Here is a 19,451-nt window from a genome sequence, read left to right as displayed (position 1 = left end):
AACTGCTAAAGTCAGAAAGTTACAGTCTTTATCTGTGTCTCAGACAGTGATCCTAAAATAAACTTGATGATATAATTTAAACAGTGTTTAATGAAGAATTCAGAGTCAAGTCTTTATGGATGACTTTGGAGAACGCACCAGCTGTGTCTTTGTCAGTTAAGCAACCCATTTATGGGTCAATTTAGACAACCATATGTCTGCTGGCTTATGTTTACAGGCTTAAAAGATCATTTTGAAGACGCCGTTGAACTCTTTTGAACTGCTTAATGTATCACTGGAGTCTGCAAGACACATGACAGCCTGTAAAAGCCTCACGAAATGAAAAAGAGGTTGTTTGTAATCTTTCATTTCACCTTAAGCGCAGACTAATAAAAGGCAGAGACAAAGAATGAAAGACAGGGCTAAGCACGTGTTTGTGTGTGTTCTCACCAGTCAATTCCTTTGTGGTAGTTGTTGGTGTTGAAGAACTGGACCTCCTCATAAGTCTTTGGACTGGGGAAGTTACTGGAGATGGAGGGATGCATGAGCAGGAAGAGATAAAGTGCTGTCGTTCCTGGAAGAAAGGGCATAATTCATAACTGGCTCGTTAATTCAGCCCAGCAGAGAGTAGTCTGTGTGTGTGAAAGTGTGCATCGCTGTGTGTGTTTCAGTGTGTGTGAGGGCTGTCACCCACTGATCCATACTGGATGATTTTTCCATCCGCAAGATTTATATCTTGCTGAGAATTCACTATGTGAGTGTGTGTATGTGTGTGTGTGTGTGTGTGCTGATCATAGGTATCCCCATCAAATGATTCAAAACCATTTGACACCAATCAGCACTGGGGCTCTGGTCATGCCCTCCATCTCACCCTCAACAGTGTTTCTTTCCACCTGGTTCTGCTTACACTTCCTCCCACACATCCTGTTACATTTCCCCTATAACCTTGTTTCCTATTTGCTCCAACATTTCTCACATGCCCTCTAATAAAATGAGAATTTATAGTAGTGTAATTGCTGTTGGGTTGCTGGTGTTGCTCTAATGACTTCTGCTTCCATTCAGAGGATTATCACCTGGTTAATTAGCAGCTGTACAGGACCTCCTCACCTCTCATCCCGAACGACATCAATTACAATTTAGGAAATTGCAAAGAGGCAAAACATGAGACTCCAGTAATGTATACACATTTTTAATAGGCTTCTCTTTCTTCTGTCTTTCTGACAGAGACAGAAAAGATAGGAGAGGGTGGTAGCTCTGTACTGTATCCCTACGCATCTAAAGTAGATAGCATGTGGGTGGAAGAAAGGAGGTAAGAGCCTCCTCCTTTGTCTCCCTCTGACAGGACCAAAGGAGCAAGGGGGATTAAATGAATAGGCTCTGATGTGGAGGATCTCGACACCTGGGCACACAGAAGGAGACTCTTTGTTGCATGTACATGTCTGAGTGTGTGCTCATGTGTACCTTACCTGTTTTTTGTGGCCCTATGACCATGAACTTGGGCAACCTGTCACAGGTTTTCTCTTTAGACCAGATGTCTTTATGTCGTTTGTCATCACATGGGTTCTATAGACGCACAGAAAGAAAGGATTAGAGGTTAAAGTAACCATGTACGTATTATACGTAGAAAAGCAAACATGCCCTTAAATCCACATCAAGGAGGATTTACTACATAAAGTGAATGAATTAAGTTTTTCTTTTTGCCTCATGAATAGTATTCCCAACCCGTATTAGCTTACAAGGCACCGTGAAGTCATACACGCTGAATATACATCCTTGAGCAACTACTTTAAAGGAGTACAGAAAGAGTAGAAAAAAACAACAAAATTAATGAAAGCAAACACAATGAAACTGTCCAATCTTGCCTAGTTGTCTTTGTTTTTGATACAAAGTTGGCAAATTTAATCACGCTACCATTCCAATTTTGGATCGTCTGTACACCAGAACATTTTAGTGCCTTGTTCTTCTGATTTTCCCCTGAGTAATTTTGAATCTCCACAATAAAAATAACATGTTCAATTTATGAATGTGCGCAAATACTTGCAAACACACCTGCCAGAGTGGGTTCCTTTGTTCAGGAAAAAGCTGAAAGTATTTGTGTGCGAGCTGGAGGGGTGGGAGCGTGTGGAGTTTCAGGTTTGTCCACGAGCGAAGGAAGGAGGCCAGGTGAACAAATGTGTAAAGACCCAGTCGATCGTTGCCGTAATTAGACAGGTGAGTCATGAATATACTTATCTGGAATGAAGAAACAGAGCAGGGCACGGAGAGGGTAAGATTAAGGCAAACAGGGAGAGAGAAATACATATTTATTGTATTTTGCAAATTTGTGATAAAGTCAAAAATCCCATTTCCAAAGTTCCCATGTTTGTTGATGTGGCTTCAATGAAAAGCAAACAGATTATTCGTGTACGATGGTTTTCAAAGTCACCAGCTGTCCAGTAAATATCAATATTTGCTATCACTTCACAAAGCGGCACACAGTCACTTCTGTGAAGTAAGATTATACATTCACTTTTAGCGCAAAACAGTTTCAAGCACAAAGAGGCAAACAGATAAACCGAAACCAATGTATTCACCAGTCCTGACAGATAAAGCTGAGGAGGCAGCACAATGGTCCTCATAGCCACCGGGTGATGGGAGAGATGCAGCTACACACGGGAGAGTATTTCAAAGTGTATCAGAGTGTGTTCATGACGGCTAATGTGTGTGAGGAGGAAGGAGAGACTCGGAGGGCGCAAAGGAGCGATAGTGTGTTGGTCTAGGCTATCTGTCCACGCCTCAGTGCTTTTATAGGCTGATCAAAGAGACAAGCTAAGATAGCTGCTGCAGACAAATGCACACACACACATACACAAACACACACGCACACACACACACACACACACACACACATGCTTCTTTTGTGATTGCGGGAAGCTTGGGAATGTGTCTGGATGAAACGGTAACATCAGCTATTAAGATATGAATTATTTGTAGAATGTGAGCATGTGTGTCTGTACGTGCATGGATGACTGTGTGATACTACACCAGTGCACATGCAGCCATGTTTCCATCACTTTGGAGGACAAAACCATGGCTTACCCCCTTGCCCAGCCCTAATCTTTACTCTGATTTTCTGAGTCTCTGAGTCTTTATACTAAAATGTTCTGATATATGTGTTTTGTCACCAAAAAGAAAGCAGGTCCACGCAATGTGTCTGTGCAAATAGTTTTCTGTCTGCACAACAAGAGTAATGCAAGTACACGTGCAAACACACAAAGGCTCATCGAAGCATACACGGTGAATTTCCTGGTGACAGAGGACTGTCAGCGCTCCTCTTTAGCGGCGAAGGTTGCTGTAGATACAGAGCGACACAGTGTCAGGGTTTGATGGATCAGCGTCCGGCTGACCTGGAAAGCTGTTCGGAATACTGATCGCCTGCGAATACTGATGGGAGGAAAGTGTCGGTGTGTGAGAGACACCGTGGGAGGGAGAAAGCTGAACAGATGTGTGTGTGGCTCCTTTTTGTGTCTTTTTGACAGAGAATGCAACAGAGGTAGCGAGGCAAAGGTATGCATGTCAGAGTCTGTTTTTTTTTTTTTCTGTGTGTGTGTTTGTGTGAGTGTCTGTGCATGTCAGTGTAAATGTTTATGCATTTGTGCACTTGTGTATGCCAATTGTGTGCATGTGCCACTGCCGTCTTATCTTGTGCTCACTCCAAGCAAGCCAGCGGTGCACCATCCGGGCTCGCCTGCCTCATATCAATCTAGCTGATGTTAGAGCAACAATGTGGAACCACTGTCAAGGCTCTGACAAGCACCAGAAACAAAAACACATGCCAGTAAAAAGTGTTTGTTTGCCCCTCCTTTTCCAGTCAATTGTAATGTCAAAAATAAATCTCCCTCCTCGCAAGCATGGAGATCCTGAAGTGCTACTCCTGGAAAAGTGTAAAATTAAATCTAACCATTTCCTGCAGCACATTCAAGATTTTTTTTGAGATGGGGTATGTAAGATGTGAATATTATATTGCATTCATATATAGGGAATGCAGGCAAATCTGACCTGAGTAAATAAGAAGCATTTTTGTGCAATTTTCTGCTTTTTTTGAAAGCCGGCAGGGTGATCAAAAAGTGATTTATGTTCCCTTCAAACCACTCAATAGCGTATGATGTCTGACTCTGGCTGTGAGGGGATGGCTATGTACTGTATGTGTGTGCGAGCATGTGTGTGTGTGTGTGTGTGTGTGTGTGTGTGTGTGTGTGTGTGGTGTATGTGCAGGTGTCTATGCATGAAAGACAAAGAGAGTGAGAAGTGAGAGAGAGAATCTGAGTGTTACTGAACATGGAAACATTCATTATGGAGCTTAAGCACCGGCTGCCAAATTAAACAAAGAGGGAGAGGAAAGATGATTTGTGTTTGTAATTGGAGAGCTGCAGAAAACGCAGAAGAAAAAAAAAAACACTACAGAGACGTGAGTAACAAAGGAAAAGACAGAGTGAGTAACCTTGGCAGGTGAGTCAGAATTAAAAAACAGAAAAACAAAAGTCACTGGAGAGAATGTTAATCTCTCGACACCCTGCAAACTCGAAATCCTTTTGGTGGAAGGACTCATTGTGGTTAGGAATTCAATTAACTGAACCATATAAACCTTTTTTAGCATCTAGTGCCATGTCTCATTTCTTGAATATTGGATTGCTTTGAGTCCCATATGTGCCTTTAATTAAGAATACTGCTCTAATAATTTAACACCAAAATTGGGCTCAAATCGTTCTTGGACAGTGAGAAGAAGTGTAAAAATGGGAGAAACACACTGAACCATGCAGTCTCCCTTCTTTAATCTTTGTCCCTTGTCTTTTTTTCTCATTGTCCCTGTGCAGCTTCATTTCCTTCACCTTCCCTTTTCTGTTTAATGTCTTGTTCTCACTGTCATCTACTCCAAAAAGTCACTTTATGTTGGTGCGGTTTTCTTCCTCTCCTCTCTCCGATCTCACGCTGACCTAGATGCTCTGATGAATCATGTCAGTCCAACACTGATGTTCTTCAAAATCCATGCAAACATGAACACACAAGCGCACTAACACAAACACAAATGCCACGTCTTAGAAGATTAGGAGAACACCCGTCATGTATTTGAGTTTGTGACATTTTTAAATCCCTTCCAACATGATCGCATTTTTGAAAAAATTATTTATTTTACTGGCCTTTAGTTGAGGCCAAATTTTTTCAACCTTTACTATCTATCTATCTATCTATCTATCTATCTATCTATCTATCTATCTATCTATCTATCTATCTATCTATCTATCTATCTATCTATCTATCTATCTATCTATCTATCTGTCTGTGGAGATCTGTTTAAAAACATCCACAAACTGGAGCTGTCTCCCAATTCCATATTGCACACTAATTCTAAATAGGTTCTGCTTACAAAAATGAGTTTTTCTGCCAATGCATTGCAGTACACTAAAGAAACTTATGAGCTGCTCTTATAATAGTGGGTGGTAAGCTAAATCTTTTAAAAAAAAAAGTATTTAGCCTGAAGAAAAACTAAAAAACTAAAAAAAAAAGCATTTTCTACTAACATCAACAACATGTATGGTAATTAATAACGCTATGAAATTTCTAAAGTGTGCTGTTGATGAACAATATTGTACCACAATGCATCGCACATAGAGAAATAGAGGTGCTACTCACAGCTGGAAATTAAATTTTAGAGGAAAAATGTTCAGGAATCACCTTCAAATGACTCCTTGTTAAGTTTAATCGGCAATGACAACGTCAGTTTGATTGATACACAAAGGTGCGAGTAATAAGTTCTCGTTAAGATTCAACAGTTGAGAAAGTCCAAATATTGTGTGATAATTTATGTATAGTTTATAGTACATTCTAGGGATAGACCAATTATTGTGGTTGATATTTGTCATTTTCACAATTATCTGTATTTCTATTGAATGATTATTGATAAATTAAAGGCACTACTTCAGGTCTGCTGAAGACTCCTCTCTCTGTCTGTCGTCACTTTGTGGTCTCAGAAAAGTCTCTCAAGCTGAGACTCAAAAACTGACCAAAGAAACACAAGCCGTTGCCACAAACCAGGAAATTAGCATCTCTCACGGTGGCTAAGACTCCGCTAACGGCTAGTGACTAAGTTAGAAGGCAGCCACAGATTGCTCTGAAACAGAGTCTGGAAAACAATAATAAAGAATGCTTTAAGACATGGACCTTAGTGGACAATAAAAGTGACAGATTAAGAAAACAAAGAAGTTGATCCCACATAAACAGAGGACAGTGTCCTAATTTACGTAATCACTCCTATTACTATTTCATATGAACAATTACAGTCAACGTTATTAGCGAAAAAGCCCAGGTATGAATGGCAGGCACTCTGGTATCACATGAAGCTAAAACATTAGATTTAATACATATAAGCTCAAAATACTGGTTACCATCTTTTCTTAATCACCAAATACCGGCATCAGTATCTGTCCAAAAATTCCCACATCAATCGAAATCTTGTACATATTGTATAAAGATGGTATGTAGGAATGATGTGGATCACAGCAAGGGTGTTATAGGAAGTAAGTAAGCAAACTTTACTTCTATAGTACTTTTCACAGAAAAGATTCACAAAGTGCTTCACAATAGAATGCACATTGACATAACTAAGGATATAGAACAACACATAAATACACATGACAACATGACACTAAAATAAACACACCGACCATTCAGTCAACCAAAAGCTTGTCTAAATAGCAGTGTTTTCAGCTGACTTTAAAAGAGTTGACTAAATCAGCCAGATGCAGGGATTGAGGTAAAGCATACTACAAATGAGGAGCAACAGTCTGGAATGCCAAACCACCTCCAGTTTTGTAGCGAGTTTTAGGTACCGTCAAAAAAAATTGTTCAGAAGGTCTAAGTGACCAACGAGAAGTGTATGGAATTAAAAGCTAACAAATGTATTGTGGAGCTTGTCCATGTAATGAAAATACATCCATCCATTATCTATACACCGCTTAATCCTCATTAGGGTCGCAGGGGAGCCAGAGTCTATCTGACTTGGGGTGAAGGCAGGAGACACCTTGGACAGGTCACCAGTCTATCACAGGGCTACATATAGAGACAAACAATCACATCTATGGATAATTTAGATTTACCAATTATCCTCAGTATGTTTTTGGACTGCGGGAGGAAGCCACAGTACCCAGGGAAAACCCACGCATGCACAAGGAGAACATGAAAACTCCATGCAGAAAGATCCCCAGGAAGGGCAGGATGCGATCCAGGGATCATGTAGCTGCAAGGTACAAGTGCTAACCACCAAGTCACTGTGCAGCCTTAATGAAAAAACAGTTAGCCACGAATGCTTGAGAGACAGACAGACACACACCAAAAAATGCCATGAATTGGGTCTATATATTGATCAACAAAAACAAGTTCAGACAGCTGAGCCATGACCACTCTTTGTTTTAATAACAGCACTAACACTCCCTTGGGTTTACAACTGAGTTCAGTTTGTCAAGGTACTGAAAAAAAAACAAGTTCTCCCAAGATCCAAGAGGTTGTTATGAGCATCTTGGAGAGCTTGCCACATTTCTTCTGTGGATTTAATTTTCCTTCTGTTTCTTCATGTATTCCCAGATGTTACGATTGCTGAGGATATTTCTTCATGGCTGTGTGTTATCTCTAGCGCTGCTGTCACACTGCAGAACTTTTGCACAGTACTCCATGTATCTTACTGCCTCTTGCCCACCCCTCCCACCATCACCACCACCGCCACCGCTCCCTGTCCTCCTCTGCCACTCTTGCTCTCCTTCGATGTGTAGCTGCAGTCGCCTGTTTCCCATTACAGACCACTTAGTTCCACATACATTCATCCCTGATTGAACTGTTATTGCTACTAAAAAGAAGTCCACCCTCCCCAACACACACTCACACCCACAAAGTCTTTTTCCCATCATCGGCATCCCTCTCTTCCCCCCTCACAGTCCATCTCACTGTCTCCGTCTCATCAGCGGATAATTGAAAACTGAACGACAATACAGCAAATGATTTCGATTCAATTTATTCTGCCTGATCCAGTCAACATCTAACTGCCCCTTTCCATTCTGCCATCTTTCAGTGCTCTTCTCTCACTTTGTAATTTCTTCTCCTGTTTGGATTGTGGCTTATTGTGTGTATGTGTGTGTGTGTGTGTGTGTGTGTGTGTGTGTGTGTCAGTGTGCTTTTTTATGAAGGGGGTGGGGGGTGGTATGTGTTGATGAGCTGCCAAAGCCTTCAGTTGCAATCAACACGACTCCAGAGAACGGTAAGGAAAAAGTGTGGACTGATTCACATGTGCCAGAAGAGTCAACATGCACAGGCTGAACATTAAACAAAAAAAAGACAAAGACTGAAACGATGGAGAAAGATACGAAGGTGTCCCCGACAGGAGACGACTGGTGAGAGATGTGAGGGTGAGAAAGTGGGTAAAACAGAAGGCTGGGAAGGAGGGAGATTCTGCTGATATTTGGTGTTTGGCTAATAAGCTTAGTGGCAGAGCTAAGCGCTAAATGTCAGCCCTGATATATGTCTATAGCTCTGCTTATGCCAGCGAGACACACATTTATACAAAACCCACACACACACATACACAGATACTTGGATGCTTGGGGCGCACAAACATATGCATTGCAGAGTGTTTGTGTGTGTGAGAGCCTATATGTGCATCACTTCCTCTCTGTATGTGTCTGGATTCTCAAGTGACAGAAGATGCCGTGACCTGAAAATTAAATCTCAATCTGTCTGCCACCTTCTCACCCCGCTCCCCCACTCCACTCCTCTCCTCTCTGTCTCTCTCCTTTCTCTCTCACCATCGCTCTGGCCATTTATTGGGGAATGACTTGTGCCCTATTGGCTGTTTGCAAAGTCCAATCAATTGTCGGGTGCGCTGTGTACTGTATGTGAGCTCAGTGATTGTTGATGCAGGATGGACCGATGCAAAACCATCCAAACCCACACAGAGGCACGTGCGCACACACGTGCACATAAACACACATGGTACGTGCACGTGCGCACACGCATGCAGAATATTGGTTGTTGTCAGTGGTAAACTGCTGCTAAAGGCTAAATGTGATTTGAAGTCATTGAGCAGGAAGTGGCAATGTTAGCAACGTGGAGATCATCAAACAATAGAAACCCCCCGGGGGACTAAAGCAGCGAGCTCCAGAACACTATTGATTACACGCACAAAGTGCATACACTAATTAAGCTTTTGCGTCTGCAAATGGAAACATAGCAGTGAGAAGTGAGAATAAATCATCAGTCTGTGTATTTGCGCATATGTGTGTGAGTGTGTGTGTGTGTGTGTGTGTGTGTGTGTGTGTGTGTGTGTGTGTGTGTGTGTGTGTGTGTGTGTGTGTGTGTGTGTGTGTGTGGACGCAAGTCATGGCAAATGGCTCTCATTTAGAGCTAAAATTGCTTTTATGTTTAATAGGTCTCTTCATTCAGTGGCACAAAAAGAGGGGAGCCTCATCTCTTATTACACTGATTAAGAAAGGGAGAAAGTGAGAGAGAAGGACAAAAGATAGCGGAAACAGAGGGGGAAAAAAATGTAATTAGCGTCTGTGTGTTTCTGGCTTTCAAGAAGAATTTCAAGCCCTTGTACATACAAGTGTGTGAAGTGTATGTGTGAGTGTGAATGAGACAGCCAGAGAGAGGAAAAGCAAGTGAGCACATGGCTCCCTTTAGGTTTGTCGAGCTCATCTTGAGACGATATTATTTATTTTTACCGTAATGTTTCCTAATATTCTTCAGAGCTTTCTTTACTTATACATTATATTGTTGTCATCGTTGCTGCATGATGCTATTGCAATAATACATTTATGATGAGCATTAACATAATTTACATTATAATGGCTGCATGTCAGCTTGCTGTTGTCATTACCAAAGTCACCATTAGAACAATCACAGTGCTGTATTCCTGTTTCTTTTGTTGAATTGTGTGAGACAGGGGTTGCTGCATCATTGTTATTGTGCTGCAATGGGCTTCCTAAATGCATTAACCTTTAAATGTAAGTCCCATCAGTAGGTTTAGCTCACTCGTCGTAAAATATTCTGACTTCATATATTATATAAATGTTTTGTGTTAATGGTTTTTATTCTCAAATGGTACCTCCTTGGTTGTGTTTATACTTCCCCCGAACACAAATGCAAGGGTTAGTAGTAGTAGGGTTAGACAACATTTCTGAAATGTTGTAAATGTCTTTACAACATTTTAGGGATGTCAGGGGAAAGCAGAATATATAACATTTATACTCTGAGAATAATGGAGAATATGAGGAATACAGGATGTTTACTACATGAAACTGGAGCTTTTGCCCTGTCTAGCAAACAGTGGAGAATCTCCAATTTCAATACTTTTAATCAATTTTAGGAACCAAAAGACAATTATATGTGTGAATAGAAATGATAGAAATAAAGGGCTGGTTAACATCGATCAAAATGGCCATATTTGTTACTATTGTAGAGTCTATACTCCCAAGTCAACAAAAATTCAGGAATATGTTCTAGTAATAACGCTCTAATAAAAAATGCAAATAGAAATCTGTCATTTCCTTTTTCATAAGGCAGTCAAGGAAGTTTTTACTTCTGCTGTTCTATCCTAACCTTCTACTAGCATCACTGCACTGGCGACCTGTATCTTTGCATAGATTTTTATTTTTTTATTATTATTATTACAACAGTGAACATTAAAGACATACAAACAGGTCACTTTTACAATATAGAAGATAGTGTTAAACAAAGTAGAGAGCAAACAATAATAATGAGTAATAACGATTATATATGCAACAAAGATGAAACAGGGAGAAAAGAAAGGTAAAAAAATAAATGGAAATGAAAGCAGAAATAGCTGTTCTCTGTGTGTATGAAGGAGAGAATGTGTGTGTGTGTGCGAGTGTGTTCGCGCATATTCCATATATGATGTATAATATATATGCTGATAATGATAGTGATATAAATAAGGAGATCAATGAATAATAACAGTTATTTACCTCATTACAATAATAATAGAAAACATAACAATTGTCAAAACAAGTGATTGAAACCGGACAATCCCCACACACAGAAACCACACGGGGGGCCAGGGCAGAGGGGCACGACCACCCCACCGCAAGGCCGTGCCCAAACCTAGCACCTTCCCCCCCCCCCCCCCCCCCCCTTTATTTCCCTTCCTCCTTTTCCCCTTTATATATTTTTTATTTTATTTATTTATTCATTCATTCATTCATTCCCTCTTCCCCTTTCCTTTTCCTCCTTCTCATCTTCTCTCCCTTTTTTTCTTTTCTTTTTTTTCTTTCCTTTTCCTTTTCAGTCAAGGAAGTTTTTACTTCTGCTGTTCTATCCTAACCTTCTACTAGCATCACTGCACTGGCGACCTGTATCTTTGCATAGATTTTAAAATCTGTTTACTTGTCTCTAAAAGCCATACACAACCTAAGTTCTTCCCACATAAGTAGCTGCTTTCATTGTGTGTTTCAGTTCGTCCTCTCAGATTTTAACTTGCCTTTCTTCTAAAAGCTGCTAAGCTTTGTCACAAGAACACCACTGAGGCTGCTTTCTGTTTTTACAGCCATAAATGTAGAACATGTCCCCTGTTAATCTAAGAACAGCAATCTCCCTTGGTATTTCTTTTTTTTTTTTAAAGGAAATTAAAAAAAGATTGTTTTAATTTGGAGCAATTTTATCCATTTCATTTGCAATCATTTCATTGTTTTATTGTATTATTATCTGGGTTGGCAAGTGCCTGCTCAAGGGGATTCTTGGATTCTCTATAATATTGTAAGGTCTTGGTGATGATGTTGTATTTCTATCTTTTAATGCTTCTTTGTTTAAAAGCATGTCTCTGAAACAGTCTAAAACACGAGGTTGCATCTTTGTTTGACAGGTGTTTTTAAAAATAAGTTCTTATTATCATTACTGCTATTATAGATGGTAGTAGTAGCAGTAGTAATGATATGTATTACACGACTGTTCTTCCTCAAATGTTACTTTGTTATTACTTTGTTTACTTTGTTTATACTTTGTTAAGTCATGATGACTTGTCTTGTTTGTGCCAACTGCACCAGAGTTGTGCTAAAGGCCTCATAGTTATTAAGGTACACCTTATTATTCATTCAGTGGAGCGTGTTGAAAATGATTGAGGGTAAGGATTTCATAGAAACTGGTGGTACACTTTTCTCACCGACTCATTTTATTCATGCAATTTGTATCACTTACTGTAGCAACACATGACAAGCGGTGTCTCTAATCACTGTGCTGGTTAGACAGAAAAAGGTAAATTACACTCCCTCTAGTTTTGCTCCATCCCAACCACCTAGTTCTTCGTCTATTATTAGAAAACCACTGTTGCTGCTAGAGGGAAATGTAAAACACTTCACGTGCACCAGAGACTTCTATCTCCAGGAAGGATTTACCAGACACAGAGCAATTATAGAAGCTCTACAGGACTGAATATGAACTAATTCCTATTTTGTTACATCAACTATCAATTGAGAGTAAAACAACAAGCACAATGCTTCCATGCAAATGTCATGTATTACTATGCTTTAAAAAGAAAAAAAAAAAAAAGAAATTCAAGGCCTTGCTGCTAAAGAGAAGAAACAGCGATGCACTGACATTCTGAGACACGGAAGACAGACAGAACAAAAGAAGAAGAAAAAAAACATCTAATAAATAAATAAAACGGAATGGAAGACAAAAAAAAGACACGGAGAACGAGAGAAACAAATAAAAGAGAAAATATGAAACGGAACAGAAATGAAAATGAATAACAAGAAGAAGAGACAAAGCGGTGCAGAGACAGAAGAAAAGAGCCAGATTGGGTTGTTGTACAAAGCTGCACTTGACGCTGTGATGTTCGGTGAGTCCTGACAGCTCCTCTAGTTCAGCACTCCCCTACCTGACACTTCAATACGGCCTACTGCTGGTCTGTGAGCATCTCTTTGTGTCTGTGCATGTGCATGTGTGTGGTTGGAGGCAGAGAGAGAAAGAGAGAGAGAGAAAGTGGGAGAAGGAGATTGTTTGGGGACAGTTCCTGTGAAATGATACGTCTATCTTTAACTGTGTGCGTGCACGCCCTTGCGAGCATGTTCGTGCGGATGAGCATTTTAACTGCCACCTAAACCTAATTCTGTTCCTTAATTCAAAGCAGAATCAAGTTGAGCTGACATACACAGCAGGAGTAAGTGAGAGGGGGAGGATGTGTGTGTCAGCATGTGTGTGCGTGTGTGTGTGTGACAGCAACCCCCCTGTGGTGAGACCTAATTTAAAGTGGGGAGATGAACACAGCTCCACAGTGAGAAGCAGCCCCTGACAGGAAAAGAGACAGACAGACACACACAGCAAAAATAAAAAAGAACGAAGCAGACAGAAGAGGAAGTTACCTTTAGAGGAGTGAGGGAGGGAAACCCTGCTGGTGCCTCTTTAAGGTGCAAAAAAAAATCTAAATCAAGTGTAACAGTCCTCCCTTGTTTCTCACCCTCTGTATCCGCTTGCATGTGCAAGGGTGTGTTTGATTGTTTGCGTGTGTTTGTGTGCTTTCTCTGACTCACTGGATTGAGCAGCACAGTGAGAAACAGCTCTCCCCCACGGATGCTTTTGTCCAGTTCCTTAGGTCCGCCGGGGTATTCCTTATAGTAGATGGTGTGAGTAAACAAGCCACACGTCTGACGAGGCAGCACCTACACATACACATATTCAGTGAAAGAAAGAAGGATGTCTTTCATATCTTCAGTTTAAGCCGAAAGTGCAAAGAAACAAACTGTTTGACTGAGCAAAGTCATGAAAACAGGCCCTGATTGCTCAGACAAAAGTGCAAAAAAACAAAACAAAAAAAACATCAAAATGGCATTGGTTCATTGAAAACAACAACAGTCAGACTTGTGATGGACAGTTTAAATAAAGTATTAAATCCAAAGCCAGACATTTTTTGTTTTTTCATTCCACACTTTGTTCGTGCTTGTCAATTTCTGTTGTCTATTTCTCATAGTACAACGTGACTGCAAGCAGTTTAGTTAGAGATTTGTTTGTGTTTAGCCAATAATGTCTAATGTGGCCTTGAGCCACTAACCTCAAGCAGTGATGAGGCTACACAAGCAGGGTGACCTCACTTCTATTTCCAAGTCCAGTCTGTCAGAGTTTCACTTTCAAATTTGTAGTCGTCAGCTGTCAACGCTTCAGGCAATTTATCAAATTTCACACAGCTCACTCTGGAACCACAAAAGGCTTTCTACTTTTTTTTTTTTTTAACTATTTTTACACTTATGCAGTTGCACTCATGTAGACCTGTAAACACACTTTGATGTGCAAAACTGATGGAGTTCCCATTTAAGTAGCATACGAAACCACCATGATGCAATGATTTGAGATTAAAAAGGAAACCACAACAAGTGGAAGGTTTTTGAAAATGCTGATCACTCGTCTGTGTCAGTCCAAAGTACAAACAAACCGAGTACAAAGTTGGCTTATGATAACAAAAATAATTCGGATGGCAGATGTACGGATGAAATGATGACGATGATGAGATGAAATGTGCAGCTATCGAGTCGAGCCTGTCTGCACGGCGGCTTTGTAATATAAAAAACCGGCAGCAAAGCAGGTCAGGAATATTCTGATGCGCTGTGTCACACAGCATATGGCAGCGCTACCTTCATCTACAGATGGTTCAAGTCTTGTAGAATAGACCTTTCTTACATGACTGGTGTTTTGACTTGATGAATAGCTGGTGTATTTAATAACGTAAATGACGGCTCTGTTCCATTTAGGTGCTCCAGTTCCTGGAGGTCGGTATTGTGCGCACTGGCTCAGTGACACTTAAATAGAATGGAATCATTAGTAAATGGTATTAGTTCTACCTGCGCTTTTCCTGTAATGACAAGCCAACACGTCTGCTGTGAAAAAGGCTTATTAGAGTTAAATTAATAGTGTCAAAAGACACACCGGTTGCTGCCCCCACTGTGCTCAGGCCATCGGCCCCAAAGAGCCGCCCAGCCAGGATGACTTCACTACAGCGGCAGAGACTCGATTTTTATGCAGGTGCAGGGCACAAGGCATTGATTTGTCCTGGTGATTGGTTAAATCTTCCGGAGACTCTGCTCATTTTTTTCTCCCTCACCTGCACCTGTTTTGTATTTTGGTGACTTGCTGTTTACCAAAGTGGGAGGAGATGATAACAGATTACTTTTAATCCCACCTCAAACAGCTGCACCATGCACCCTTCCCCCACAAAATACTAAGAAAAATACACCATGCCCTGTGTGAGCTGCATACTCAGCCCCTTGGGACTGACAAAAATGGGGTCCAAAATGTCGATTTCTTAGATTCTCTTCATTGCAGCTGATTCAACAGCAGTGAGACTGGCTTTAATTTTAACAGCTAAAGTGTACGGTAACACCAACATCTGCCAGCAAAGCATTTGTCCAAGTAATGAGTCTTTAGCCAACTGTAAATATACATTTTAATGAATTTATGCTCTAAAAAACCAACATTATGTGCTCAAAAACATCTAAATAACCATGAAAGGCTAACAAAGAGCTGGATCAAGTGTTTAACAGCAATGGAATTAAAATGTCTTTTTATTAGTTCATCAAACGAAGAGAAGAGAAGAGAAGAGAAGAGAAGAGAAGAGAAGAGAAGAGAAGAGAAGAGAAGAGAAGAGAAGAGAAGAGAAGAGAAGAGAAGAGAAGAGAAGAGAAGAGAAGAGAAGAGAAGGAGGTCTTTATAGCAAACTCCTTGTGGAGCACTTCTCTGTGTGAAATAGAGAGTAAAGGCTGGAAGCGCAGATATTGGTTTATCTATAAAACACTGCAGACTCGTTCACACTCACACACACAAGAGAGAGAGAGAGAGATGGAGGGAGTGAAAGTGAGAGAGAAGGCCACCAGAGCCACAGACACTCAGCACTATTTCACCAAACCAATTATCCACAGAGCTATAGCTCAAACTGATATAGTACATTTTAAAAAGAAATACACACACACACACAAGCATGCATGTTTGTGTGAGTGCACACACATAGCACAAGCCCATATCTCAGTCTGATTTGTTCTGATACTGTGGGTCCAGTGGGTGGCTCTCAATCTGCTGACAGAGACACACAAACACCAATTTTACAGCCTTAAGACAACTTCCTGTCCTCCTCTGAACAAACAAAGATGGAGCGAGCGGCACAGGAGGAAGAGATTAATAGACAGAAATTGCAAGAAAAATTGGAAGTGAAAAATGTGAGGGGCAAAGGAAATGGGAAGGATGTCCCAAAGTGACCTTACGAGAGGTCAGAAGGCGAGACGAATTATCAGAAGCTAAAAAAAAAAAAAGATCACCTAGTTTACGGTGGAGTGATTAGGGTTTTCACCCCCTGTCAAAAGTTTTGAGACGGGTGCTCATTGAAATGAATGAGAACCTGCCTCAAAACTTTTGACAGGGGGTGTACCTTGCGCTGAAGTGCACGCACACCTAAACCACCCCCGAAACTGCCTCTCAGAAATATGTCCGCCTCCATGAGCTAAGTTTTGATTTTGTTTTCTCTTCTTCAATGCCTCCCTTTGCTATTTAGTCAGTGTAGCATGCAATGTCTCGGAGCAGGAGATGGGACTTTTCAATATTTCCCTGCACTGGTTACACTTTCCACAGTTGCTTTAAATGGAATTTGACTGTGCAAAGTCACCTCAAGGTCCCCTAAATAGCTGTTGCTTTCAGTCATATCGCATGACACATACTTTACATCTTCATTAGCGAACGGCGCTGCATGTCTCGCAAACTGGACATTTCAATGCAGGAAACGTCGCTCAGCCAAGGCCTCTATTGATAGCAATTTCTTTAATCAAATGAAGAGAAGCCTGTTGTTCCTTTGTGCACTGATGTGGGCGTGAATTTGATGTAGCATGTACAGGATACCTCAGAGACCATCAGTGGCAGATAAATCAGAAGTCCTGTTGGGTTTTTCCACATGTAAAATCAACATACTATTATCCATCCCATTTTCTTCAACATGTAAACTAGCCAGCACCAGGGTGGGGCAGCGTCTCCAGAGAGTCTTTCCCCTAGTAGCGCTGGGTGTTTTCCCTCGGCAGTCTAGAGTAAGCAAATGATCAGCAAGCCACTGTAAGTCCCTTCATTTCCCAAACAGGCGGAGAGACCAGGAAAGCTCAACCGAAAGAATCTGATTTGCATACGTCCTTGCTCCCCTGCCAATGTGAACAAAATTTCCAACTGAAAAAATAAAAAAGGAAGTTTTTTTCTAAAAGCTTATGGATAGCCTTTAGTTGTATTTGAAAAGACAACAGGAGCTAAAAGTTTCAAAAGCCCGGAGAACATCCATCATTGGTGTCAATTGTTGAGGGGCGGTTATTTCATTTTATTTCTGTCTGTATTTCTTCTGCAATTTTTCTTTTTTTTGTTGGTATAAAACAATTTTTGGTTCATTTCTGACAGTTTGTTCTTTCTCTTGTTTTGTCTTTTACTTGTGGTGTATTCTGTTGTAAATTGTTGAGCATGCGTCTTTGTTCAGTGGCTTGTTTTTGTATTGAATCTGGTGATTCACTGATGTTTCTCAATACCTCACTATTGATAATGTATAACAGCACATTATGGCCTGTCAAAAAAAGGGCTTGTTATTGTACTGGGAGGAAGTAGGATTAAGTGGCTCTCTTTTATGAAGCTGTGACAAGACGTCAAGAAATAGAAAGCAGACTTTTAGGACTGATTAGAAAATTGCCACAGCTGTCTGTTCAAATTGTTTTTCTCAAGGCCCAAATATGGTAGAACAACATGGACTGGTAATTTCGATGTCAGATGTGATTGGTTCTTTTGTCAATAAGGGAACAGTTGTGCATACTGACAAAGAGGCTGACTGACAAGTGAATGAAGGAGAGGAGGAGGGGAGACCGAGGGAGGGATGGAGGCAACTTTCTTAGGTGAAATGGGTGACAAAAGATTTATTCTATGGCCGTCTCAAACACTGACTGATGAATTATTTATCGTAGCATAAATGTCTAAAAAAAGCTCTCATTACTAGATCTTTACTCTATGCCACACATCCTTCACATATACAAATACACATGCGCGGAGAAGTTTGCGCCCTCAGCTGCATTGGGAAACCATTAAATATTGAATCAGTGTGGAACTGAGCATGCTGTGGTGAGACAAGGTCAAAGAATTCATATCACATGCATATGCGTACACAGAGAGGTTACACACCATGCGCAGCATCATTGATTTTTGGTTTAAGACCGCAAGAAACAATCAGCACACAATTTACTATTCAGCAAACACTTATTTGAACAGAGAGACAGCAGTCAAACAGTTTTTCAAAGCCAGATAAAAGAGCAGAGCAGCAGTACGCCATGTGCAAACACAGTCTTGTAAGTAAATTATTCTGAATTTGTGCTTACTTTGACTTAGCTGCTCCGAAAATTATATAATTCCTTGTTTTCATTTCAGTCACAAGAATTAAGCAAATTATTTGTTTTTTTTCATGGAAGGCAAAGACACTGCATTATGTGTCTTGAATTTGATGTAGGACCTCTGCATGAATCAGAAGCGACATGAGAACAAACTTGGTTGCGACATTTATCTTTTTTATCTCAAATTCTTATGCCAGGCAACACCCATCTGTGCTTTATCCGATAGGCCAATTTATTTTATAAAATATGTCTGCATGTAGCGCCAACATTGACTTCTATCAAGAGATATAAGCAACTAACTGCTGTGCAACAACAACTTTAATGAATAGTACTTTTAGCCTGCTACAAAGTGAAAATAGTGGAGGGTAAAAACAAAAAACAAAAAACAAAAAAAAAAAAAACAGGAGGGAAACATAAAATAATCATAAAAATGTTGCGGGTAAAATATGTATCCGAATGAGACCCTTGGCAGTCTTTTTGGTATAAAGCTGCACACAAAACAGAGATGTGCAGTTATGAATATCTAGCAGGTCGATGCGAAAAGGCTAATTTATTTTTATGTATGTGCTGAAACATGCCAATTAATCAAAGTGCATTTATGCTGGTGATGATGGGAACATTTTCATGTGTTTGCTTGAAGTGACGCCAGTGCACCTCTGTGGTTTTTCATAAATGACTGCTTAACAATGTTTTCTCACCATTATGTTGTTGTGGATGAAGCCCTTACGGTAGCGGGCCGGTTTGAGGTGGGGGTACTCCTCAGTGCTGGTGACTCGGATACTCCACACCCGTCTCCAGGCCTCGTACAGCTGCAGGTGGACCGGGTAGACACCGGAGTGGTGAGGGGCCACGGCGTAACCCATGTCTACTGGGATGTTGTGCTCCTGGAGGACGGAGACATAGAAAACACAGACATGAGGGTTATATACATAAAGACAGAAATGATGGCACATTTACAAGTCACAGACAAAGGACTTTGTCGCACATAAACACACAGCGCCCGACGTCCTGACCTTGTAGGATAAGCTTTGTGTTGTGTTTGTTATGACGCTG

General features: G+C 40.7%; 1 protein-coding gene across 2 annotated transcripts in view; it reads right to left on the bottom strand.

Moving 5' to 3' along the window:
• The window catches only part of ndst3 (N-deacetylase/N-sulfotransferase (heparan glucosaminyl) 3), a 48,896-nt gene that overhangs the window by 12,948 nt on the left and 16,497 nt on the right, over positions 1 to 19,451 (bottom strand). For both annotated transcript variants that reach the window (XM_051945323.1, XM_051945324.1), the window contains exons 5-9: positions 19,097 to 19,282; positions 13,548 to 13,676; positions 2,029 to 2,211; positions 1,446 to 1,542; positions 430 to 553 (exon numbers count right to left, since the gene is read on the bottom strand). In XM_051945323.1, coding sequence (XP_051801283.1) covers positions 430 to 553; positions 1,446 to 1,542; positions 2,029 to 2,211; positions 13,548 to 13,676; positions 19,097 to 19,282 — 719 coding nt within the window. The remainder of the gene's footprint in view (positions 1 to 429; positions 554 to 1,445; positions 1,543 to 2,028; positions 2,212 to 13,547; positions 13,677 to 19,096; positions 19,283 to 19,451) is intronic.

Source organism: Acanthochromis polyacanthus, chromosome 3, assembly GCF_021347895.1.
Source record: "Acanthochromis polyacanthus isolate Apoly-LR-REF ecotype Palm Island chromosome 3, KAUST_Apoly_ChrSc, whole genome shotgun sequence".
Taxonomy (NCBI): Eukaryota; Metazoa; Chordata; class Actinopteri; family Pomacentridae; genus Acanthochromis; species Acanthochromis polyacanthus.
Note: the sequence above shows the minus strand (reverse complement) of the source record. Positions and strands in the feature narration are given on the sequence as shown.